Source organism: Cheilinus undulatus, linkage group 12 (assembly GCF_018320785.1).
Source record: "Cheilinus undulatus linkage group 12, ASM1832078v1, whole genome shotgun sequence".
Lineage (NCBI taxonomy): Eukaryota > Metazoa > Chordata > Actinopteri > Labriformes > Labridae > Cheilinus > Cheilinus undulatus.
Genome location: NC_054876.1, coordinates 35,093,656 through 35,120,522, shown reverse-complemented (window position 1 = coordinate 35,120,522; position 26,867 = coordinate 35,093,656). Strand labels below are relative to the sequence as shown.

The following is a 26,867-nucleotide window of genomic DNA, read 5'->3' as shown; positions in this document are numbered from 1 at the left end:
AGCTTCCCTCTTTTCATCAGTGCCAGTCAGTCAAAAATAATCAATCTTCATGTTGATGGTTGAGTCTGCCCTTGTAGCTCCACAGAGGCATCAGTATTAATTTTAGTCTGTTTCATAACCTGCTAAACTAGCTTTAAATATAAAGTCATCCATTGAAATAGCCTTTTCTTTTTGTATGTTGTAATGTTCTCCTTTTGTTTCAGATAGAAATTAATTCGATTGCATGATATCCTTTTAGATTACAGTGGATTTTTTTTTTTTTTCCTGTTGAACTAGATTTTACTTTACAAAGGATTGCGTGCAATACAAGGGATCCTTTAGCCTTAAATAAGAGCTTCACCTCATCGCTGGGTCACAAAGGATGCTGCACTTTTTGTCGCCATATTGTGAGTGACGTTTTGTTTTCTGACTTTGTTCTTGTCCCTCTTTTGTAATACATGTTGGTGGGGGTGGAAAAGTTCAAGGGCTCAGTTTAGCATCATATGCTCTGCAAGTTCAGGAGTCAGAAGTGCAGCGTTTGCAGATGTGGCACAAACATATGCTTGCATCTGTCTTCTGCCAATGATGGGATCATTTGAGTCCTCCCTCTGCCACAGAGACCAACTCGAGGGAAAATCCTGCACTGCATAAAAAGTAGGCTACAGGCTTTTTATTTTTATCTGGTCAGAATGATGATGAAACTGCTGGTTGTATTATCCCCCCTCCCCTCTCTGTGCTGCCTCCAGTTTGTAGGTTACTGAAAGATTTCACCAACCACAGATAAGAAGATTAGAGAGGAATTAATGGTATTCCTTTGTCATTATAGGAATAAATTGATATTTGGTTTTAAATCAGAGGGAGGGGACAGTGGTAGAGTCAGGGCAACATGTTGTGTCAGAAGACGTAAGCAGAGGGATGACACAGAGACAAGTGAACCACAGGGATGCCTGTGCACTGGAGCTAAGCACCGGATCTATCTTGACTAATGTTCACCATGTTACAGAAGATGAAAGAGCAGGATAATGCAGAAGTAGCTGGGTGTGTGCGTGGCGGAGCAGAATGAGTGCTGCCGGGACATGGATGTGCCAGTAGAGGACTGGGGCAGCTGGACAAGACACTGACGCGCTGTGAGGAACGTCCGGGTTCCTCGGGTCTTTCCAGCCTCGGCTTAACCATGAGAACGGCCCTCCTGGCCTTCAGACTGATGTGCTTGGCCTGGTTGTGGCCTGTCACCCAGCTCAATGGCGGCCACTTTCCCAACAAGAGGAGACACAAGGAGCAGTATGTCGGAGAGAACACCAAACCAAAGCACGGAGGGTGAGCCTGAATGGGATTTCTCACTTGACATACATTTTTTAATGGCAAATTTTACTTTTTGACAGCTGGATTATGTATTGTGTGGACTTATTTTTGCTACTTGACACTGTCATCAGAAATGTGGATGGAAAGGTAGGAGCAGGTTCAAATAATCATTTCAGGTGAGGGGTTATCTGTAAAACCGGTAAGAGATATTTGAAATTACAAAAATGATATTAGGCTGGATTTTTTTGAGAAAATTGAAGTCAGATGGGCTCTTAGTGCAAAGAACCCTAAAATGTCAAGGTCAACTCATAAAAAACATTTAAGAGAGGTCCCTAAATATCTCTGACCTACTTACTGCCGTGTCAAATCAGTGTCAGTATCTTATAGTAAGAAAACTTCCACTTCCTTTAGATCAAAGTCTTTGATTGCAATAGGAATGCTGAAGTAAAATCACTAAAGCATGGTATCTGCTCTGTTTCAAGGGAGTTAGAAAAGAGTAAGATGGGGACAGATTTTCCACATGAGTTGTTATTTGGTGTCTCTGGTTCTCAGACGGGTCGATCTTAAGATGAAAAAGCTGGACAGCACCAAGTCGATGCTAATTAAATCCGAGCAGCTGCTTCGGATCGAGGACCACGACTTTGCAATGAGGCCGGGCTTTGGAGGTAAGACACACACCTGGGTTTATCAGTTTCAGTTTTACAGTTCATGACAGTTTTAATAACCATATGTTTTCCTGGCAACTCGGCAGGGTTAATGTAGGTTACTGTGCTGTCCTTGGTATTACGCCTCCCAAAAAAAACCTGAGTGACCTAGATAGTCTGCCGTGTGAGACGATGATTGCAGACAAGTGACAGTACAGATAAAATAATCTGATATGCGTGCCTGGTAGTTCTGTGGATTGAAAAGAAAAAAAAAAAAAAAAAAACAATGTTAGAAAGATGACATTTTCCTCTTCATTCAAACACGTCTAGATTTTTGTAAATTTGTTTACCATTAATCCCTTTCAACTTCAACGAAAAATTAAGTTAAAGGCCTCCTCACAGTTACAGAACGCTTTTACCTTCACAGTTACAACACGTTTTTTTCTGTGTTCAAGACTCCAGAAAGGGGTGACACTTACTTGACATTTATGCTACATTAGGGCAGTTGTACAGCATGACAAAGAGAATATGCTTTGTCATACCAAAACCTTCACACAAAGCATCAATGTGCACACACTGGAAAAGCTTCTTATGAGCTGTTGACTGGAACCGACTTCCTGTAACACCTGTGTCACCTCAGCTCTTGCGTCACGGAGTTTTCCTTTCCAACTATTAGACTTTACAAAATCAACAAAGAATGTATGATTGGATTGGGTGTTTTATAAGATTCTTTATTTCTTATGAATCATATCAATTAATCCGATTGTTTGAACTGTCATCTTTTGTTGGTTCCAGAGGGTTTGGTGCCTTTTGAAAGTTCAAAAATCCTGAGTGACCTAAGGTTTTATAAAACCAAACAGGACTTTACGTTCAGGACCCTAGCTGCCTGATATAATCCCTCCCACTTGACTACTCTATTGTTATCGTAGACGAAAGGTTTAGAGAGCTTATTCATTAGATAATGGCACAGAGACAAGAGGACAGTTACTGTACACATCATACGTTTGCTGTATTGTGCAACTGGTCAACAGCATGAAGACCCTTCCATGCTATACACCATGTTGGATACTTATATAATCATGAAATGTGCTGGAATATAACTGGCAACTCCATAGATTTTACATGATTTATTGGAGGTTTTTTAAAACTGAAATGCCTTTTAAAAGTTGCAATGTCAGTTGCAGTATTTTAAGCCTTTTTAAAAATAAAAAGACAGCTGAGGCATATAAATATCCAAAAATGCCATTTTTCTGAGTGTACTTATTAGCCTGCAAGAAAAGACTACTTTTCATAAATTCTTTCAAGATATACTTCATAAGGACTTTTAACAACTTAATAGGGTTATTTGTGATAGCAAAAAAATCTATGAAAAGCTCCAAATCAACCAAAATAAACACAAAATTATAAAGTTTAATGTACAGAGACAAATCTTATGGAACCAAAAGGTTACATAAGGCTCAAGTGCTAGTGTAATATGATTAATAGAAGACTGGGGAAATACTGTGTGATAAAGGCCAATGATGGTAAAACAGAAAGAAAGAGACCATGTTGTTGTTTCCTTCATATGCCTCAGATTTTTTATGCAATAAGAAGTTAAAGAACATGACTGAATGAACTAACATGTTTTTGTTACCTCCATCAAGGAGGTTATGTGATCGGGTGGGTTTGTTAGTTTGTTAGTTTGTTTGTTAGCAACATAACTCAAAAAGTCATGGATGGATTTTAATGAAATTTTCAGGAAATGTCAGGAATGGCATAAGGAAGAACTGATTCGATTTTGGGAGTGATCCGGATCAGCGTCTGGATCCAGGAATTTTTTAAGGATTCTGTACTATTGGGAGATAGGGCTAATGGTGGAGGTCTGCGCTGTTACCACTTTACACCAGGAGATGGCGGACATGAGTAACTTCGATTCCAGTAGCATTTTTTGTTGTGTTTCTATTCAAAGTTCTAGAGTTTATAGAGTTTGAAAGATGCATGCCCAGTCAAGGAGACGAGTCGGAGCATAACAGCGAGAAATACAGCGAATTGTAGCGAGAATACTCACAATGCTGGGAGGAATAGAGGAATATTTACCCTCTGCTATGACTTGACTTTCAGTCGTCCAGTGAGACCATGGGTGAGACTGTAGGTGCATCTGTTGGCACCAGCAGGCAATGCTTCTGCCATGACAATCCAACCGTAGCGAAGCCAATGCTTTGCCTCACCATGCCCCCCCCCCGATAGGAGAAATAAAGTTTTTTTAACTGAATTGAATTAAATTAATCCTCACATAAATGTTTTATTATGGGGAATGGAGTGGCAAGTACAATATTGGAGTTTTGCAGAAATCCATTATACTAATAATGCCAAATTCATCCTAGCCCCATTGTAAAGAACACCCAAGGGATGCAGAGTATTATCAGAATGATATCGGTACCAGCAGTTATTAAAAGTGAACTTTCTATATCGGGAGATATAAAAAATTCTGCAGATATTTAAAACCACTATTTTGGCTATTAGAATCTCACTATATCAGCTGTAAATATTGGCCATATCAGCAAATAAATAAGTGGAGTTTAAGGCTGGACAAACAAACAGTCTTCTTCTTTATTCATCATCATTCCTTATACTTCAAAGTTTGTTTTAAGGACTGAAATTTGTTAAATATGTTCATCCTCAAACTTTAAATTGAAGTTTTAGGTCTAAACTACATTTAAATATTGGTATCGATATCAGTATTAGTTAAAAGTTATTTGTAAATATCGGCATATTGGATACCTGCAAAAGTCCAACATTGAGCTTTCCTAAAACTTGTGCTTGAGCTGACCCATCATTGAAATTAATTCTCCTAATTAAAAGGTTTGCATGGTGGAGAGAAAAAATGAAAGTGCTTGAAAGAAAACAAACATATTCCTCTAGTGTAAAAAAATGAAAGAAGCTTCCCTTCAAACTTTAAACTTTGGTCCTTTCAACACACTTTAAAATTTAAGAAACGAGGATATTAAAAAAACTTCAGCTGAGTTAGGTCCATCTATTATGCCTAAAACTGGACAAATCTGTATGGAAACCCCACTAATGTAATAATGTATGGTTTTTTCTAACAAGGGGTCTATGTTCTTAGAAATTCTTTGAAAAGCAAAGAAAAGCTTGATGTAAAGGTGAAATGTCCGTCAACCCATTTAAGCCATTAAATTTTGGCTGGGACCCAGATCACAATAAAAACATTGATCAAACTGTAACTGTTTATATCGGGAAAACCTGCAACAGCTATGGACTGTTGGCCTGAACTCAGGTCTGCTCTCTCCAAATGCAGCTTTAGTTTTCTTTGGTTTTTTAGTTTGAAACTGCACAGCCAGCACTCTACAGTACTATTTGATAAATCATATCTAATCCAGAAGAAGAAAAACAGATAAGATATTGGAGATACAAACATCAGGTATTTTGTTGCATCTTATCTTTGCATTGTGAAGAGGTGGCAGATTTGTAGAGATATGCTGCTTCAGTTAATGTGCTGTTTGGACCATCTGTCAGATTATTGTAACAAATAAATAGAAGTTATTTATGAGGGCTTGAAATGAATGTGACTTTAAGCTTCGTCATGCTGTAGCACCAGCATGATGTCTGGGTCATCATTTCAGACGTGGCTTATATCTTATCAGTAGTGGGATTTACACATATATTGGATAATCTCTTGCAGATGTGCAGACAGATGATTCATGGAAAATATGACACAACTGTTGCTAATCCTTTGTGTGTCTGACCCTTTTTGCAGGTTCAGCTATTCCTGTGGGCATCGACGTCCAGGTAGAGAGCATAGACAGCATATCTGAAGTTAACATGGTATGTCTATCGAGGACTGTTGTTGTACAATAACCAGTATATCTCCTTTGGTTTGTTGACCTTGAGTACCATGTGTTGCATGTGTTTTTCAGGACTTCACCATGACTTTGTACCTAAGACATTACTGGCAAGATGATCGCCTGGCCTTCCCTTCCAGCAGCAACAAGAGTCGGACGTTTGATTCACGCCTTGTGAAGAAGATTTGGGTTCCTGATGTTTTCTTTGTTCACTCAAAGCGATCTTTTATCCACGACACAACAATGGAGAACATCATGTTGAGGGTTTTTCCAGATGGCAATATCCTCTACAGCGTAAGGTAAATAAATACATCTCTTATGTCATTATCGGAGACAGAAATTATTAGCATCAAACAAAGAATTAAGTAGCAGCAACTACAGTGGCAAAATTACTGGGAAATGGCAAAAAATACAAGAAAATTTCTAAGTCATTCCAAAAAACTGAGTGCCAGAGCTGGGTGTAAAGAAGTCCAACTTAGTCCTGTAAAGTTACAACCAATTTATCACAGGCTGGATTTGAGCTCTGTTTTTTTAACACCTGGCTGTAACTCTAATGCCTTGGGGAGAACAGACATAAGTTCAGAAAATCTGACATGCATCCAATGTAATATCAACAGATAAAATAGAAGATCACAATGGCAGCATGTCTTCTTTAGAAGATAATCAATAAAAATGCTTTAAAACAAGACAGTCATCCACAATCAGCAGCAAACATACTGAAAGTTAAATCAGTCAGTGAGCAGATCAAGAGGCTTTGTTTTAGCAGGGAAGCCATGTCTGAGTGAATGAAATAGCTTGTCCCTCATTGTCAGAAGACGCTGCGCTGCAGGTGCCAACTGCTCTTAGATTCACCCACTTACAGCTCTCACTTTCTCCCATTTTGTCATAATCACCATTTGAAGAAACAATGGCCCACTATTTAGTAAATAAACCTTGTATTCGGTTGAAAGACTCCTAAATACAAGCATAGCAAATATGAGCAGCATTTCAAACACTGTTGGCTTGGCACACAAATAATATTCATCAGACAACAGCATGCTGGCCAACAAAAGTGTTTCTTTGACTCTATAAAGTTGCCTACTGAACTTCATCAAATCACCAGCACATGAGAAGACAGGAAAGAGCAAGTGACTTCTAATCAGAATCAAGATTGCGTGATATTGTTGGATGCATTTATAGGACTCATACTGATCCTTTTCTTAGCTTGCTAGGCTAGCATTAACACTTGTTATTTGGCAGCTCTCAGGACTCTGGGAAGACTAGCATGGAATGCATAATAAGACTGGTAAAGCTAAAGGCCGGCTCAGACAACACAAATTCAGCAAGATTTAAGCCCGACTGCGACGTCGCAGCTCGTCGTCAAAACTCAGGCCAGATTTTGAGAGTCGGGAACGACTAACAGTCTTGTAGTGTGACGTAATTAACGACGCGTTCAAGACTCCTTACGATTCCTCAAAACCACGATTCTACAAGACTAGCATGTCAGAATTTTTCGTACATTGTCATCTAGTTTGACACCCTGACCTGACATCAACTGACCTGACGTGAATCCTGACGTTTAACATCAGGAGAACATTTGCTCTTTATCTTTGCGTCATCATTTACAAGATTTACCACCTCTATCCCCTTTTATTTCCTAAAACTATGTGAATTTTGTTTTTTTTCACGTTATCACATGCATACCTTAAGTACTATCTGAAGAAAAGCCAGTCCATATTGTCCTCCTCTTGATACATCCATACTTACTATCCATAATCCAAGCCATCATTGCTTCTTACTTTCCTTTTTCGAGCAAAAGACCGCTACAATCACACGGAGCGTTCCTGTTGTAGAGTGACTGACACTCTTTGGCCCGCCCCCCGACAACCTGTGAACTCGCACTCAGTCGCGGAGCAGTGGTGACGTCAGCATACGCAGAGCAGTCTGGATCACTCTTGTAGTGTGGCCAGGCTGTCAGCCAAGACGGGACGAGATTTTGGTCGCATAGTCTAACATGGTGCCATCGTGAACGACCAAAAAAAATTGTGTAGTCTGAGCCAGCCTTAAGTCCATTCTCTTTTTTGACTTGGTGCCCTCTGTGCAAATTTGAGTCCAGAAGTCCATCATTGCCAAGTCAAAAGTAAGAGAAAAACCCCTAGCTGGTGCATTCAACTCTATGAGTTTGTCCGGGTTCAGGGGGAATTGATGAAATCCAATGAAAAAAAGACTTCCAAAAAAATTACAATACTATGAGGCTTATTTCATTTTCTAATAAGGCATGAATTCATAGTAAGGAATATGGACAAACAGTAAAAAGTCCTTGGCATTGGCAGATCAGGCAGTCTGTTTTCTGACTTCACATCATGTGACCATTTCCTTGTCAAGATGCCTGATAAAATTTGTAAAAACTAGACAAATGATAGTTATTAGCCATAGTTTCTCAATAGGCATTAAATTACTAAAACTAATGTGTTAATAAGAATCTTTGTTTTTGTTGTAACATTGAAACTCTTGTACTTTTCTGGTGAGCTGTGCTTGTTTGTTGATTTACAAATACAAAGAGATATTGCTTTCGCATTGCATTATAAATACTATTATTCTTTGAGATCAGTAACAGAGCCTCTGGTGGGTTGACAGAAAAACAGCCTATGATTGACTGATCAACTCAGCCAAATGCATCATGAGATGGTGAGGTGGACTTTTCATGGTTGTTAGTTCTCATAGACATGAGAAATATGCTTACTTTCTACTTTGATCCGCACCAACAACATCTTATACCTCCATCATCTAATATCCATTTACGTCATCTTCCTAAAAAACACCACATTACTTCGGACAGACTTTACACCTACTAGAGTTACAATCCACCCATCCACTGAGCTCAGAGGCTCCTTACGCTGCACCATGATCAGCTCAAGCTGATTGATTATCCGCCTTAGACCACAACCAAGACCATCAATTCCAAGTCTCAAATCTTCAGATTTCCTTGGACTGTACCAACTCAAAACGGCCCAACATCACATCATCTATCTTCTTGGTCCCTCATAAATTAATCCCTTCATTGCCCTGACCCAGCGTCCCTCAGCCCTTACCCTCATCCCTCAGTCCTTACCTTCATCCCTACATCTCTCGACCTTTATAATCATCTCAGGACTCAACTCCATTTCTTTATTGCCATGGTCTTTGTTTGTGAGATAGAGAATGGATAACAAGGAGATACTGAGTATTAAAAGTATCATCAATGATTTACTCATCAGTCTCTGATAAAACTGAAGACTAGATTATAAAGCACATGAAAGAGAGATGATGATTTCAGAGGTTGCTTCAGATGACACAGCTGTCTACTTCACAGCAAAAATATAAGGTCTCACTCATGCAGCAAAAATACTTAAGATTCATTGTGTAATACTCTTTAATGTCCCACACATATAACCTTAGTGGGGCTATGCTTAAAATATACAGGAAAGAAAGTGAGTGTGGTGATGCACATGATGACAGGACTAGAGTGATCAATCAAATTTGCAAGAAAAGTTGTGATTGGACAAAAAAGAAAGGCAAAAATTAATAAAGATTTGAATTTGCAGTAATTATTGCGATTGAAATATTGCAACTTCTTTGACAAACTGAATTCATCTACATCTTTTTTTTCTGATATTTGTTCTAGTGTACAGAAGCAAATTGCATTCACATGAGAAAATAACATTTTCCTCCTGATTTAATGGCATCATTATTGCAGTATTACAAGATACTTATGAGTGAAAAAAATCTGATCTCAGCTAATCCTACAAAAAACTGTAACATCCAGCAGATCAGAACAGCTTGTATCCGAACACATAATTTCCCTCCACCACCAGCATTCATCCGTGCTCACATGTTTTCATGAAGAACACCATCTTGTACGGGCGGCATCAGATGAACTTCAATATCAAACTACAATACATCACATGTGGTCGCAGCGGCACATTATGTTGTATAGTAAAACAAAATTGTCTTTTTTTCCCAATAGTACAAAATTTTTGGAATTAAAGTTGTATGAGCGTTTGGTTGGGCCAGTATGCACACAGCACATGCACAGGGTAAGAAGGGTGCCACCGCTGCCTATTTTTGAAAAATAGGAAAAACACAGTTTAAGGTGCAAGCGCAAAGCTGACACACGAACAACAATTTCAGGTATGTTACTTAAAGACACGAGTATCTCCCAAAGTCTAAAACCCAAACAAAAATATGCTGGATAAGACTGAACAGTCAGGCCATGTTTACTTCCTTAAATGACCTGCATGATGGCTTCTGTTGGGATTTTGAGGCAATTCATACTTAAACATAGAGCAGGTTTTTTTTTTTTTTTCACAAAAACGTCTAATAATTCTGAGATGATGTTGTTAATGCAGGAAAAACAGTAAAATTTTATTTCTGATGGGAATACAATAAGCTTATGCACTAGTGAAATCCTTTGGTTCATTATGACTTCTGAAATTCCTATTCAAAGAAGAGAGAAGCTATTATCCTATTTAGCTGGCAAATTTACTCACTGATTCTAGTAGCTAAGCTTTGAACTTAAGTTTGCTTGGTGTCTCCAGTTAGCCAACACAATAAGCTGCTGTTATTGGACTAAATTAAGAGTCATCCATCCCTATAAACCAAAGATTGTTTGTGCTTCACCTATGATGTTTTTCTGTAGTAGCTGCCTCTACAAAAAAACGTCTTCATCCCAATCAACAGAACAGGTTAAGTGACAGATGTATCAGAAATGCAAAACATCTGGTGACCAGAGAAGCAGTTTGGCGACTTTAACACATGGTTATGTTCAGCAAAACAGCCTGGCTCAGGTTTAAAATATTGGTTATTAAACCAAAATTAATCATGTTTGTTAAAATAAGTGTGTACCTTTAGGTAATTATAATCCTTACTGAACAACAGGCATGAATATGATTTTTGCTAACAATAGGAACTATTTGTGGTATTTTTTATAAGGGAGTACAGTTCAGACTAAGTGTAGCTGAGGCAGTAAATCCCGTATAATTAAAAGCAAAGACACATTCTCTTTCATAAGAATTTAACACCATATCTATAAGAAGAGGGTTTGTTCTATCTACTTTACTCATTTGACCTTACATGTGCTAGAAAACAAATCCCATTAATCATCATTTAAATACCAGTGGAGCACTCAAAAATGACTCAGATTAAGACAAAAACACCCACTATACTATTAGCACATGGCTTAGTGAGCAGAGCCTGACAGGCATATGAGGGTGTCCAGAAAGCTTTCAGACACTTGTATCCATTTCAGCCACAGCTGTCAACAATATGGCGTCACCACTAACAGCTTGCTGTAGCCACTTTCATAGACAGACAGTAATTGAATGAACGGATCAGTTAAAAACAAATCAAGTTTATTGGACAGGCTGGTTGACCGATGTAAATCTACACATGTTGCTCTTACCGTTATCGATTCAAATAAAAAGTTTTCTGAGAACATGTTGGCTGATGCTGCAAATGCCTGATCAATTTTGGTCTTTTTTAACTGTTGAATGTGTTTTAGGATCACTGTGACAGCACTGTGCTCCATGGACTTCAGCAGTTTCCCTCTGGACACACAGAATTGCTCTCTAGAGCTGGAGAGCTGTGAGTATCAAACTTCACTTTTAACACTGAGTGTCTGATAGGTTATCAAAAGCTGTTTTACAGAAGGCTAAGCTTATTTTGTTGTGCTACACCTGTGTAAAAATTCTCTGAACATGATGTATCAACCCTCCATGTTTGGCTTACTGCACTTTATCTGCAGCACTGGCTTGCACTGAAAAAGATTTAATCTTTTCATTTTTACCTCTTATTGGTCAGTTTCCTGTTCCTAGTTGAAAACGCTAATGGACATCTTTTTGGCATTGACTGATCGATGACACACTGCATAAGTCACACTCCATTATCATTCAGCATAAAAACACAGTGACCATCACAATCTTCTTTTCTTTCTTTAATCCTCAATCAGGTCAATCTCTGTCCATTATACATAACGGTCTTTGTAAAGTGGGATTTAAAAGGGATTCTTTTTCATTTGATGTTTCCATGAACTTCAAGTTTGCTAAAAATAATCACATGGTCAGCAGTAACCTCCATACAGTTCAGATTAAAGTTGTCACAATACCAGAATTTTGATTTTGTTATAATATTGGTTAAAATCAAACAGTATTGATTTCTGTTTCAATACCACAGCAAAAAAAAAAAAATCTCCTATTCAAAACTGGTAAACTTAGCTACATTTATTCCTAATGTTCACATTAGAAAGGCTGAGTGAAGCTGTCATAGGTCTATAGGTTGGGATGTGTAAAAAAGACTTTGAAGTACCAGGTGACATTACTGTCTCTTTCCTCTGTTCTGTCTGTACCAAACTCCACATTAAGTAGTGCATCTTTATGACATGCTACACTGAGGATAAGCCAGATTCAATGTCTGTCATCATGCAGTTTCATATTGCAAAGCTTCAGTCTGGGCCCAGTCTCAGAATTGACGTACATCTCAGGGTTATTTGAGGAGAACAAGACAATAGATAAAGGTGTGGTTCAGTTGTACCGGAAGCCAGTAACAATGTCTGCGAATGACGCAACTAACTTGGATGCAAGTTGGTTTTGCTCTTCTCCTGACCAGCCTATATGTGAGTTTATGGTAATTTCAGGCATGGTTTAGGTGTACTGAAAGTCACTGATTAATAGCTGCTGCTGATGCAACTAATAGTTTTAAAGTAGCTACAACAGCAGTTTAATTAGAACCAGACAAAGAACCACACTGAAAGCTTTTATTGGCAAAAAAAAAAAAAAATGTTTATGCTCTCCACCTGACCACCAAAAGTTTGATTCGTAAACTGGTACCACAGATAGTAGACAATGACAGCAGTTATCTGTCAAGCTCATGTTAAAATCTTAACTCACCCACACTGTGGATGTCCACTATGTCTGGCTGCAGACAGTTGCTCTCACAAGCCCTTCTTGAAAACTACAGCTGTGTTAGCATTTTCATGGAGGACAATCTTTTTTTCTGTAAAAAGATTGCTAAGTCGGCTATATTAAACATTTTGTAATCAAGTTTTGCAGATCAGGTTTTCATCTTTTAACCTGTAGTGTCCTGACCCAACCCTAACCTTACAAGAAGTTTATTTAAATTTTATTCTGAAAGGTTTTGCCTCTATTTTCGTCCTGACACTGGTGGTATCTAACAGCAGTGGTCTGCAGAGCGTGTTTGAGAGAGGCCGTCTGCAGCCGGACTGTCTTGACTCTGTCTTGTTGCTCTGATTGGCTGGTAATGGATGAAACAGAACGTTCTTCCAGTCATCCTTCCAGATTTTTTCAGAGCTCCTACCCTTCCCAAACAATATCTATAAGCGGTTCCGCAGATGGAAGTGAAATACATCCCATACAATGGTTATAAAAGGCAGTCTATTTGGCTCGTTAGGTTAATGAGACACTAAAGAAACTTAAAAAAAAAAAAAACATTTTTATGGTGAATTCAACAGTCAGCAGTAGAGTCTGTGAAATGGCGCAGAGCAGAGACAGAGCATGTTTTGCATCAATAAAACAGAATCCTGAGTTTTCCTTTACGTCTACACAGAGCTGTTGGACTGTTTAAGGTTCTTTCGAGCATTACCACTGTGAAACAATCAGAAAAATCATCTTATTTCTCTGTAACACTGCTTTGTTTGTCACTTATGGCACTCACTCTCTTTTTGATCACCCACCAATGAGGAAACTCTCTCTCCCCCTGTCTCTTTATCTCTCTGCCTGCAGCAGTTTTGAGGTTAAAAATAGGACTATTTTTAAATGATCTTTCATACTATCAAACATAAAAATAATGGATACTGTATTGCTTGATGCACATAATATAAAAAAGGTATCTAAAATATTGACAACCTCAGTTCAGATAGATTTTTGTCTCTTAGACTAAGTACTCATCCTATATTTCACTTTCTAACCTTTTTTCTTTGCTTTGATAAAGCATGGATCCTGGTCTCAGAGGAGAGTTGGGAGTCCCATTTCTGTGCACCCCCTCCTCTCCTCTGAGAAACACAGCCATGACTCTCTCCCCCTTCTCTCCTCTCTTGAAGATGCTTACAATGAGAACGACCTAATGCTCTACTGGAAGAACGGGAACGATTCATTAAGGACTGACGAGATCGTGCTCTCTCAGTTTTTTATTGAAGACTTCCAGCCTTCCTTTGGGCTTGCCTTCTACAGCAGTACTGGTATGTGAGGTCTAAACCTGGGGGCCCTCTGAGCTGTACCCAGTTTGGGAACAACCAGAGAGCTCCTGACTTTATCAATATACAGATTACACAACAAAACTTCTTATGTCCTACCAAAAAAGAGCTTCCAATGACCAGATTTAAAATTATTACAAAAGAGACATTTTTCGAACCTAAGAGCTAGATAGTAAGATTTAGACCATGCCACTCTCATATGCAACTTTAGCCAGCAGTTAAACTTATAGACGGACTTTTGGTTGCCCTCTGATACATAAGCACATGTAAATGAGTCTTATGTCTTAGCTATGAAACATAAATTCCTATAGATTTTAAATAAGCAACACTATAACATAAAAAAATACTTAAATGAACTCTGAGGGATGGAGAGTGTTCATTTATGTCACCGTTTTGTTTTTATCTTTGTCAGTTTCTACCTATAACCTAAATGTGGACTGAGATTTGAGAAACAAATTGAAGAAAGAACAAGAGAAACTTATCTTCTGTGTAAACTGCTGCTTATGAAAAACCTCTTTCAAAGACTCGGTTAACTGACATCATCATAGGCGCTGTGTCCATTGAGTAGGAATGTGCCGATCTGATTCTGGTATCTGACATTTGTCAAATCCTGACTTAAATAACTAGATCAGGTATCTGTGACTAAGGGCCAATCCACGGAATAGATTTATACAGCTCAGTCTTATGCTCTCCTGTGTACTACAGTGAGTCACTGTTAACATTGCACCAGTATGCCTGTGCATTTTTGCCAATGGACCCAACACAGCATGAGGGAGGCTAACATCATAGTTGTTCAATGTGTTTCAAGGGGTTCTGGTAGAAAGCAGACAAATAAAACAAAACAAAGCAGTCAACTTTATCATCTGCATTGCAGAGACACGCGAAAACTTCCCAGTAATGGTTTAAAAAGACAAAACACTTTGAACCGTGGTTCAGTTTGCCATCATGCAAATTTTTCCAAAGAGCACTCTGCTTGGTCTTGAACATATGAGAACATTTATCAGTAAAGATAAGCTGGCCACACACTACACAATTTTAAGCCCTGTTTGAGACCAGATACTACTTCATACTTACACTGCTCCAGAACATAAACAAAACTGTACCTTAATTCCAGCCAGAATTGTATCCAGATTCTTTTCCTTGTCTTGTGATTTTTATGCAACTTTAACACATGCCAACACAGCCTGTTATGGAGTTACAGCCAGAGGATATCAATAGTAATCCATGTTTGTTATTCTTCTGAAGTCACATTTGATCACGCGAGATTCTGTGAAATCTCCTGTTAAGGGAATCCTCACTGTGAGGTTGCTGGCAGGTCAGCAGGTGTGGTCTCCAGTCCTGATGGTCTGGGCTGAGTCATCTAGTATGTGCACTTTGAGATGAAAAGTCATTGAAATTATCCTTTTGTTTGTGGTTTCCAACATTTTTTAAATTGTTAAAGAAAACTGTGTAGTGTGTGGCCAGTCTTAATGGATGCAAGAGCTAAAAGCAATACCTAGAGCTATGATTCCAGGGAACAATGCTAAGCTACAGGCTAAAAACTACGAGACTACACCAGCGACTTGATTTCACCTGCCACTTTGGAAATGCTAGATCAATTTACTAAAGAGCACACAGTCAGTGGTGTGAAAAGTCATGCAGCAAAGAACTGCATTATCAGCTGCTTTGCACACTGAGTACAGCTAAAAGACAGTTCACTGTGACAGCAGATGAGTGATGCTTCTGTAAGTGGTACACAGATTGTAAGGACATGGTCATTGTATGACTATGTATTCAATTATTCATTTGCATATTTCTATTTATTTAACGCTCTCTCATAAAGTTGGGAAACCTTATGTGCTGCCTTACATAAAAATGATTATTCATCATTACAGTGAGGAATTTAGGTTATTAATTGAATACTGGTAATCACCTACCTTGGCAGTGTAATCCTTACCGCAAGGCTGAGATCAACCGCAGACTTGGACTCACATATGGGGCGATTGGGTTTGCTGAGCAAGACAGTGTGGCGTTCCTTATCTGTGCATGTGGATGAAAGTCAGAGTCTTTTCTGTCCTTGGTCCTCCCAGTCTTACAACTCTTTGGGCAGAGGCACTGGCTGCACTTCTTCGTGACAACTTCTGTTCAGTGCATGGGTATCATTGGCAATACTGTGTGTCTAATGCTGACATGCTCAGGAGAGCAGGGATGGGAAGGGTCAGCTGCTTGATACAGGAATGGCAGCTGCGCTATTACAGACACCAGACACACTTTCCCAGACCTGATCAAGCTTGCTGCCTACTGGGTGCCCAGGACCCAGTGGGCTGGTCCAGATGCCAGGGGCAGCACAGGATGGCCTGGGGCATTGCAGATGGTCAGCTGGAAAGATACCAGGTGAGATGGGGCATAGGCCTGGACAAGGATCAGGAGGCCAGAACAGTACAGGACCAAGGCTGACACGGCACAGTGCTGAACCAGCATATGCTCCCATTCCTGACCTGACCAGGTACTTGATCGGAATTGAAGATCAAAAAGTTGGATCGGTCCATCCCTACCAAAGACACAGTAAGAGAAGATCAGATATTAAACATTAAAAATCCCTTTCAGCCTACTGGTGATTGAATAACCATCAACTCTCAAATTCTTGAAAGAAAAATTAAGCAGCAAAGATCATGGTTAAACCAGCCCAATATTGGTGTTTGTCCTTACCTTAATCAGGTCAACTATCATTTTTAACAAGACAGAAATAGCAGACCTTTCATCTGGTTTTCAGTCAACATAGTTCTCTGACAATTCATCTAATTATTTACAACCAGTGAGGAAGTACAGCTCCAAAATATTGAACTAATCTTCACTATCATAATGTGTTAACTGATGTTGAAAGAAGAGCAACGAGTGTGCCTACATGCAACTAACTGTAGTAACACACACTGACAGTAAATTCCTGCCAGATCATAAAATCACTGTATATTATAGTATTTAATTATTCCATTACACTCCACTGAGAAAATGTCACAATAGTATACCTAGGAGCATTTTTTCTGTTATGAAGCACTAACTTTAAGGCTTCATTTTAAGAGATCATATAACTCATTTTAATTTTAAGACACGTCCCTCAGAATCTTCAAGTCCATTTTAATGTAGAGTATAAAAATCTAATGTGGCATTTCTTCGGTTGTAGCCATCATATTATAAGCATAGAGCTGTCAGTCAATGACTCACTGCTAAATCCACTTACAGTTTCAGTGTAAGAAAGAAGGATAAAAAGAGGGCCAAGGCGATTTTCTTCTCAGTATGAAATAATCTTGTTGGAACCTCTCCACTTTAAGAGGCGTTTACATAACATCAGCTCTAGATAGATCTGCCTGGAAAAAATAATCACTTTCTAAGTTCTAGGTTTTTTCTGTAGGTCCATCTTGTACTTTCTCAGATCCTCAACATAATCCTGATTATGTGGAACATATTTCAGGGTTGTCTGTTTATTTCTGCTGCCACTCTCAGTTGTTAGATCCTGCTCCCCACCCTGTCAGCCCCACCTCCACTTTCTGTCCATTTATCTGTGTTTCAGGTTGGTACAACCGGCTCTACATAAACTTCATTCTCAGGAGGCATATCTTCTTCTTCATGCTACAGACTTACTTTCCCACCATGCTGATGGTGATGCTGTCCTGGGTGTCCTTCTGGATAGACAGGAGGGCCGTGCCTGCCCGTGTCTCTCTGGGTACTGAGATCCTGTTGTACATTCAAGAGCCTACAATTTAAACAAACATATTTTGTATGACATACACAACTCAAAACTGAAAAAAACAACTATGAAATACAGTTTTGATCTCTATTAGTACAAAACTAAACCATGTTTTTTCTTTCTTGGCAAATGGTCTTATTTGCTCTTTTTCCAAGGGTTGTCAAGACACTAGAATAGGCTACTGGTAGATGTGGAAAGAGTACAAGACTATAGTACTCAAGTAGAAGTACAGTCACTTTGATTAAATTTTCTTAAGCTGTAAAAGTAATGGTCTATAAATCAAGTAAAAGTAAAAGGTATTTCATTAAAAGTTTACTGAAAGTACTGACTAGCATTCTTAAGACACCAGAGGGAGTTAAACAGTGAAATAATTTCCTTTCCTTAATGTGCAAGTACAATAAGAGAATGGGAATCTCCAACCAGGTTGTTTATGTTGAGTCACACCTTTATAGTAAAATGAACTGCAACAAAGGTCTTTGTATATAATGTGGCATCTCTTTCCTGCTCTGTGAACATTGTGGTACTGAAGCCAAATTACCGGACAGTTTAGTAGGGATGGGAATCAAGAACCAGTTCCAAATGGTACAATCCATCAGCATGATTTACATTTCATCTTAATGATTCCCTTAACAATGTCTTACTTCCAAATGCCTCTCATAAGAGGCAGTCAGTGAAACGAGCACGAACAGAGAAGCTGAGGAACAGTCACAATAACAGGCTAAAGCCAAAGTGCAGCTTCATTTGTCAAAAAATGAAGCGAATAGTGCAACATCTGTTAAACAGTGATTTCATGCCAGGCATGCATTTGCACAAGAACTGTTAATATCAATTTATTAGTTCTAAATGTATTTTAAGGTTTAATCTTAAAGAAAATGAGCAGTAGTATTGTATTCTAATTCAAGTTCACTGTTGAGGATTCAGAGAGTAGTTTGTTTTAACTGAGAAATTTCCATCAAAAAAACAAGAGGGCTTTTGTATATTTCAGCATGTTCTCCTCTCCAACACTTTATGTTTAACATTTTTGGTTATCAAAACTGTTTATTATAGCTCAATAAAACTCACTTAATAAAATTTGATTTGTCAATAGGGATGCACACTAATATCGGCAGCATATTGGTATCGGCTGATAATAGCTAATAAAGTTAATTACCAGTATTGGCCAATAATAAAATTTATGCCAATCACTTGTAAAGTAACTACATGTGATGCGACGCCTTTAACACCACCAGTTTAATTTTGCATCTAAAAAACCGTCACCCTGATGACTACAAAAACTTTCTTATGATAAAGAATGACAAAACTTTGTGCCAGGGAAAACTCGTCAACCGCCTCAAACTGAGGTCATTCGACAAAGCTAAGAAATACAGCAGTGACCACCCAAAGGTAACGAGCTGAACAGGAAAATCATTGAATTTACAGCTCTTGATAATCAGCCTTTCAGCGTGGTTGAATAAACGGGCTTCTGCAGGCTAATGATGCATGTAAAGCCCTGTTATGTTATACCTAGCTGGCGTTTATAGCCTTACCTGAACTGCAAAAATTTGTTTCCAGTCACGTAGAGAAGCTAAACATATTAGCTTTACTATGGATATATGGACATCAAGTGTCCGTCCTGTTAGCATGTTGAGCCTCACTGCCTCAGTGGATAGGAGGATTTCACTCTTAAAAAGCCTGTCCTCCACTCTCAGGATAGCATGTGCCAGATATGGAAAACAGAGATAAAGAATGTGCATGTTGTCCTACCTGACAATGCATGAAACATGGCAAAAGCAATGACAGACTTCTGTGTGCCAAGCCTCTCGTGGATAGCGCTCTTGCTGTGCACGAAGGTGCTCTGTCTCGAGCATTAGAGATGCGGGTGTCACTGTGTTGTTACAGAGCTGTTTACAGTGAAATGCCCATTAAACTTGGTTGCTTAGTTAGTTTGTGCTGTTTAAAGCAGAATCAGGAGATCTACTTCAGTTGAAGTTTTATTTCTTTTGTTCATCTTGAGTCTCAAAAATTTAAAACCATATTTAAGCTCTGAACTATAGCTTTTGCTGTTAAAAGTGTTAGTCTTGTTATAGTCTGCTGTTTCCAAAATGAAATTTCACAGGAAGGAATCAATAAAGAACTGGATCGAGAAGAGAAATTAAATCAATAAAATCTCATCAATTCCCATCCCTACGGTTTCCTGTCATTGATAGAAGGCTTAGCATAGCAGAGGCACAACCACAGTGAATAAGACTAACCGTTGCAATACTAGAAACACAGTAACCTTTTTTTGCAAAAGGTCCCAAACAGCATCTCCTCTGTTCACATGACACTCACCTGCTAAACGGGCTAGCTGACTAATGCTTTTTGCTAGTTTACGTGAGCAATGTTGCGTTTTGATGGGCGACCGATTTAACTGGTGACTCTCAGCCCTTGACAACAAATAAAGCTATCGCGAGTGTCTTTTTGATTAGCTTTACAGCATTTAGGTTTTTAAAAAATGTCATAAAAAAGTAACATTGAGGTATAAAGGCTGCTGACAGGTTGAGAGCCACAAGCTAACAAGGTAAAGTTCGACAAACTACAAAATGCTTCCTTTGCTAGCTTACACACAGAAGTCCTCCAACAAAGCAAAAGTAGACGAGAAAAATTTAAAGACAGCTTTTGCTAATGTAAACACGAAAACGAAATTCTTACAAACCTTGTTACTTCGTCCGTTTCTGTAAACACAAAGTTAAGATATTAACGTTATTTTTCTTCCTCTCCTTTGGACAACGCACCTGCAGTTAAATTACCGAGGACTATCACCACAGTGCGCCTGCTAGAAGGCTATAAGGTCTTGTTTTCCCTTTCTTAGTTATGGTTTTTACGTGTTCTGACATTCATCGAAGAGCTGAAAATAAAGCAAAAGACTGGTTTACTTAATACAGAACATAGAAGATGTAGGCCCATGTAAGCTTTTGGACGTCTAAAGACAGTCGAACAGTACCATAATGATTCTTTTAGATGTTTTTCATTGCTTATCCTGTAGTAAAATTGCACCACTTTGCTTGAGTCAAACTGTAATTTATTTTCTACGCTTTCGCCATCATGCATGAATTATTTATGTATCCTAGCCACCTTACAGGTGCATAAAAAATACATTTTTTTTTTTTCTATGATTGAAATCAAGAAGTCAATCTTCCAGATATTCAGCAAACATCCCATACAAACTGAAATATTTCAAGGCTTTTTTTGTTTAAATCTTGATTATGGTGTTTAAAGTAAGTCATGGGAAAAATCATGGTAATTTTTTCTGAGATGCAGCTTTTCATTAGTTACCTACACAGATTAGGTAAAGGGACTTAGAAATAGCCTATCAGAAAACTGTTTTAATACCAATTTCATGGTATGATTTTTAACTTAGCAACTCTTATAGGTGCAACAAACTAGCTGACTATGTTGACGTTTCTAATCGGCTGACCAAGTTCTAAAGAATAATCAATTTTAACTGATTTCTATTAAGGCGTGAGGAAATGTTTTTTGCACTTATTTTGTAATCTGCTGCTTTTTTCTGTTTCTAGGTATCACCACTGTTTTAACAATGTCCACCATCATCACTGGTGTCTCAGCCTCTATGCCGCAGGTGTCTTACGTCAAAGCCGTAGACATCTACTTGTGGGCGAGCTTCCTGTTTGTCTTTCTCTCAGTCATTGAGTATGCTGCCGTCAACTATTTCACCACAGTGGAGGAGATGAAGAAGCTCAAGAGGGCTAAGGTCATTACATTGATTTTTATTTCTATCATTTATTTATTAATGGTGTCTTGCGTGTCTTTTTTTTAAAGATTTATTTTTGGGCCTTTTCATGCCTTTATTTGATAGAGGAAGGACAGTGGATAGATTCGGAAACAGGGAAGAGAGTGGGGAGAGACATGCGGTAAAAGGCCACAGGCCGGATTCGAACCCCGGCCGCCCATGTACATGGGTAGTGCTTTAAACCACTCAACCATCTGCGCATCATAAAGGGGACATATTTTACCCTTTGAAGACAAGTTTATATTTTTCTCAGAGGTCCCCAAAACACACCTGTGAAGTTTGTTGCTGAAAAAACACTCCAGTATTAGGTTTTTGCATGTCTAAAAACCCCTCTGTTTCAGCCCTTCTCAGAACAAGCCGTTTCCGTGGCTTTAAATGGTAATTAACTGTCTGACTCCACCCCTGGCCACACCCCTCTCAGAAAATGGATGCAGCACTCCTGTGGTTACAGACACTTTAATCCAAAGTTTAGGACCTGACTGGGATTCGAAGTGTCAATCGTTCAGACCATAGTCAGGAGAGTAACCCACTGAGCTATCCAGGATCTCAGCTGGAAGCTGGGAGGATCAGGAGACAAGGGCGGAACTTTCCTCCAAGTGGAGGAGGGCCAACCAAACCTGGGGGCGGGTGCTTACGGCCCATGTGAGGTCACTAGGGCTACGTTCACACAGCAGGCCTTAATGCTCAATTCTGATCTTTTTCTCAGATCTGATTTTTTTGTTTGATTGTTCACACTGCAGTCAACTTCCAAAAGATCAGATACGTATCTGATTGAGAACCATATACAAAAGTGGCTGAATCTGATTTGATAAGGTCAGATTCAATGTGACTTGTGCTGTCCACACAGTCAGAAAAAAATCAGATGTGAGTCACATATGAGCAAAAAAAAATCAGATTCAGGTCACTTTTGACTGCAATGTGAATGTAGCCTAGGTGTAAAATCTGAGAATGGCTTGTTTCAGCACACATTTTCTGAAAGGTGGAGAAAGAGAGGGGGAGGGGGAATGGATTTTTCTGGTACTTGAGGGGATTGTGGACAGGCCAGTGACACATATTTGTGTTAGAAAAGCCTGAAAAAGTGATTTTTGCATAATATGTCCCCTTTAAATCTCACATGACACGTGATCCACAGAGAATAATTTCCTGCCATCTGGAGCTTGCTTACCTCACAGTGTAACCCTCCTCTCCTCTCTCTCTCTGCCACAGATTCCTGAGTCCTACGATGCCACGCAGGCTATGGCGTTCGATGGCTGTTTCCATGACAATGAGATTGACCTGGCCTCGCTTCCAGAGGTTGCTAGCACCCCAAATACAGAGAGGAACACCCAGGCTAGAAACTCTACTGCCTCTGTACCCACAGAGGGCACCAGGCTACGCCGCAAGCACCCTGTAAAACAAAACCTCAGCTTCATAATGAGCAACAGCTACATGATTGACTCTTACTCCAGAGTCATATTTCCCATGGCTTACCTGCTCTTCAACATCATTTACTGGAGTATGTATGCATAACACATCAACAGTGTAGCAAAAACACAGATGTTGACAGTTGTTTATCACCGAGAGGGACAATGAACTAACTTACAGTTTAAAACTGTGTTATGGGACATGAGCTGAAGTTGGCACAGTGTTTGCTGATGGACAAAGACATTTTGCAAGTCATCTGCTCACAAAGGTTTTGTTCAAAACCTGGAGGGATCTGCTTTGAATTCATGCATTAAAAGGCCATTATTTTCATGGATGTTTAAGTGTTTTTTTGACATGCCTGTTTTATAAAGAGACAATGTTTTTAACAGACAAATACAGTATTTACATTTTTAGATTTATTTTATTGCTCAAACATCATAAAAAATCTACTGTACAATCACTGTGCAAATGAATGCAGAATAAAAGTATGCTCTTCAAAATGTGTCTCAAGCTTTAATTTCAGTGAAAGTAACATTTTTTTTTTGCATTTTAATCATCTAACTCTTGCCAAACAAAAAATGAATGCTTTCTGACAACAAAAGCATAGAGCGATTACATTTAGATCTTATTTACGTAACTCTAATAAGTAGATTAGAATTAAAGAGTATGGAGAATATGGAGGCAGAGGATTACCTATGCCATAGGGTCAGTTATACACGGTTGTATAACACTGCTGTGCTACATGAAGCCAGCAGGATGTCAGGTTCATCAGAGGTGATTGATGGATAATGTGATGAGGAACTAAAATTAAAAAGTGATGAAAATTGACCCTGAACCCTGCTCCAATAGCTCAGTGGGGGATGTCATAAACCTAAAATATGGCTGTAAGTTACCATTAGGTAATCAAATCTCTGCTGTACCAAGGGAGTGCTTCTGTTTTGTGTTTCACATTTTTATGCTTATTACCTCAAACACATGAACATGCTCTGTCTTACTGCATGGCATGCCCCCAGGAGAATTACAGAGAGGACCACATCAATGGCTAGTCCCAGTTAAACATTATAGAGAAAAATGTTTGTTGTTTCTCAAAACAACTGTAGCTTGTGTGATAGGTGTTCATTTACATACTTTTGCATTAGAAGAGAGGAGCCTCCATCTATAGATTTCAAATAGCCTCCACCATGTGGAGCCAGAGCTGCAGTGATACCAATATCTCTTCTTTAGCCCTTCACCTCCCTGTATGTGTGGAATCACAGTCCTGTGCTTGTAAATCTTTTATACAAACTGATGATACAGTATTGTAAACACAGCAATTTTGTACCCAATTCCAAATTGTGAAGACATTAATCCGCTCAAATCCCATTGAAACTGCAGAGACAAGTCACTTAGAGGTTGTTGATCTGTGAAGATAGGTTCAGTATTTCCTCTGCAGGTTTCCTCAACCTGTTGTGAGCTTTAAGGTCTCTATGACTCCCCCTAGTGTACAGACAGAAAACTACACCTTAAACTTAATCTAAGGATTGAGTACTATACAATAAGGTAGTCATGTGATATGAGGTAATATATCACTTATCTTAAATTGTCTATTACTCAACAATGCAGATTAAAATAAACACCAACATCTTTGTTGACAAGGTTCAAGGATTTTATTCTGCATCCTAATTTATAGACTTCTCAAAATATTCTATACAAATTAGAGGACATTTTTGGGTCATTTTATGCCTTTATTAATAGGTTAGTGGACAAGACCTTCTGGGATAAAAGGGTTAGGAGGAAGACTTGCAGCTAATGTCTAGGATCTGGGGTCCAGCTGTGTGTGAGGATTGTAGCATCTGCTCATGCAGCACAAAAAACAAAAGCATAGCTAAACCAGTAACCCCAGCCAGGATATGCTATGAATTTGCCAGGGTTGTTGCCCTTTTGGCTGCTGGCAGGTCTAAACATGAATTTATCAAAGTAGTTCCCATAGTAACAAGCCACCCTAAATTTTCTCAAGCCCAGATTTTAATGATGCTTATGATAAAGGTTGACTATCACATTTTAAAATTTACTTTGAAATGTAAAGAACACTGTTCTTCCAATTTTGTCTCATTCACCCCAGAAAAAAACAAACTGTCCAACAAAGCTTGTGGTCTTGTATAAAGTGAGCAAAAATCTTGCAATTTGCATTTATTCCGGGGGAAAATTGAACCCTTTTTTGCAAAACTAACAGTGGCTTGGAAATACAATGCAAAATCACTAAATCTTGGCATGTGCCAAGCTTGGTCCAATACAAACCACTTTTCCTTGAGCTGAGACAAATTTCCAAGTTGTAGAACACTTTTACAACTTCCGAAACAAAATTTCAAACAACGGTTTCTCACAGAAGGGGAATGACTCAAGTTTCAAATTTTGTAAAAGTGTTTCAGACTTTCTAATTTTATATCAGACTTTGTAAATTTGTGAAAGTGTTTTGGACTTTCTAATGTTATAACAGACTTTGAGAATTTGTTTCAGATTTTGCAAAGTATTTCAGGCTTTGTAATTTTAAATCAGACTGTTTAAAAATTTGTTATGCAAAATGTATATTTTTTTCATCACCTGTGAAAATGATGTCCTAGTGCAAATTTGTTCTATGAAATTTAAAAATTTTTAGTTTTGTAAAAGTGTTTTTGACTTTGTGATTTTATACTGCAATTTATAAATTTGTATCAAGTTTCGTAAAAGTGTTTCGGACTTTGCGCTTTTATATCAGATGTTGTAAAATTGTCTCAAGCTTTGTAAGTGCTTTGGACTTTGTAACTTCGTATTGGGCTCTAATTTTTTTAAAGTTTTGTAAAAGTCTTTTGAACTTTGTGATTCTATATTGGGCTTTGTACATTTGTTTCGAGTTTTAAAAAATGGTTTCAGACCTTGTAATTCTGTATTGCACTTTCAGGCCACCATACAAATCTGCCTCTTTGCGAAAAGCAACTACAGCTGTTACAGTGTAACACCGGTGCTAAACAGTTAAACACAGTTAGAATAAAGAACCGGATGCGTCACCAAAAATTTCAGCCCCCCAAAGAGGCTTGTGGGAGTGACTGCATTACCTGCCATGGCTGAAATCCACCTGCAGTTGGCTAGCTGGCAGGTGTTAATGTAAAGCTTTGACTGCTGAACCTTGAACTACCCGTAAGTAGGCATCAGGCCTAGTTTTTTTGAACATTTTCGCATCTTGAACATGATTCTTTTTTTTTTTTTAATCACAGTCAAATCAGCTATAAATTTCTTTATGTTTTCAATAGATGTTGCATTTTTGTCTGAAATAGTTTAGACATGTCTGGAATTTTCAGAGCATGTTCTTAGATTTTCCAAGATATTATAACTAAAAAAAAAACAAAAAAAAAAAAACAACATCAGTGTTCAGGCCCATATCATCCTCTCTGTGGTGATAGTGCATGCACTCATGAGTTTGAAACAGTGTAACCAGTGGTGTTTTCCATGTAAAATGCAGCTGAAAGACGAACAAAAATGGAGGAAACAAAATTCTGTGTGAGTGAGTGAAAGGAACCCCTTCTACTCACAGTCCTGAAAAGCAGGTACACAGCATGACAGACAATAATGCTGCTGGTGCGTGAAGGAGTTCTTGTGACGCAACAGTAACGCAACAATGTCTCAATGCCAGCACTCTTTAAAGCTTTGTTATGTTGCTATGGAAACCCCTGCCAACAATCATGCCTGTCACTGAGAACACAGGTGAGGACACACCCTGAAGCACACCTTGAGTGCTTTACTAGAGAAAGAGAATATGTGCCTGATGTATAATTACAGCTGTTCTGTGTATAAATAATTTTGGATGATAGTAAATCACAGTGTGAGTGTGGGTGTGTTTTTAAATAATAGGCATTCTTCTTCAAGAGGAGCACGGCTGTTGAGTGACACTTACAGGAGGTAATGTGACGGTCACCTTTTCAGGCTGACGTCTCAGGGGCGTGCACATTTCTCAGCTGTTGATTCTACA

At 38.7% G+C, this 26,867-nt stretch overlaps 1 protein-coding gene across 1 annotated transcript; it reads left to right on the top strand.

The window, feature by feature from the left end:
* The first annotated feature begins 1,153 nt into the window (after positions 1-1,153).
* Positions 1,154-23,275, top strand: gabrr3a (gamma-aminobutyric acid type A receptor subunit rho3a). Its single transcript, XM_041801461.1, has 9 exons — positions 1,154-1,296; positions 1,834-1,946; positions 5,680-5,747; positions 5,840-6,063; positions 11,283-11,365; positions 13,836-13,973; positions 17,536-17,688; positions 21,249-21,442; positions 22,688-23,275. The coding sequence occupies exons 1-9, from the start codon at positions 1,154-1,156 to the stop codon at positions 22,988-22,990; spliced, it is 1,419 nt and encodes a 472-aa protein (XP_041657395.1). The 3' UTR covers positions 22,991-23,275.
* Positions 23,276-26,867: the final 3,592 nt, after the last annotated feature.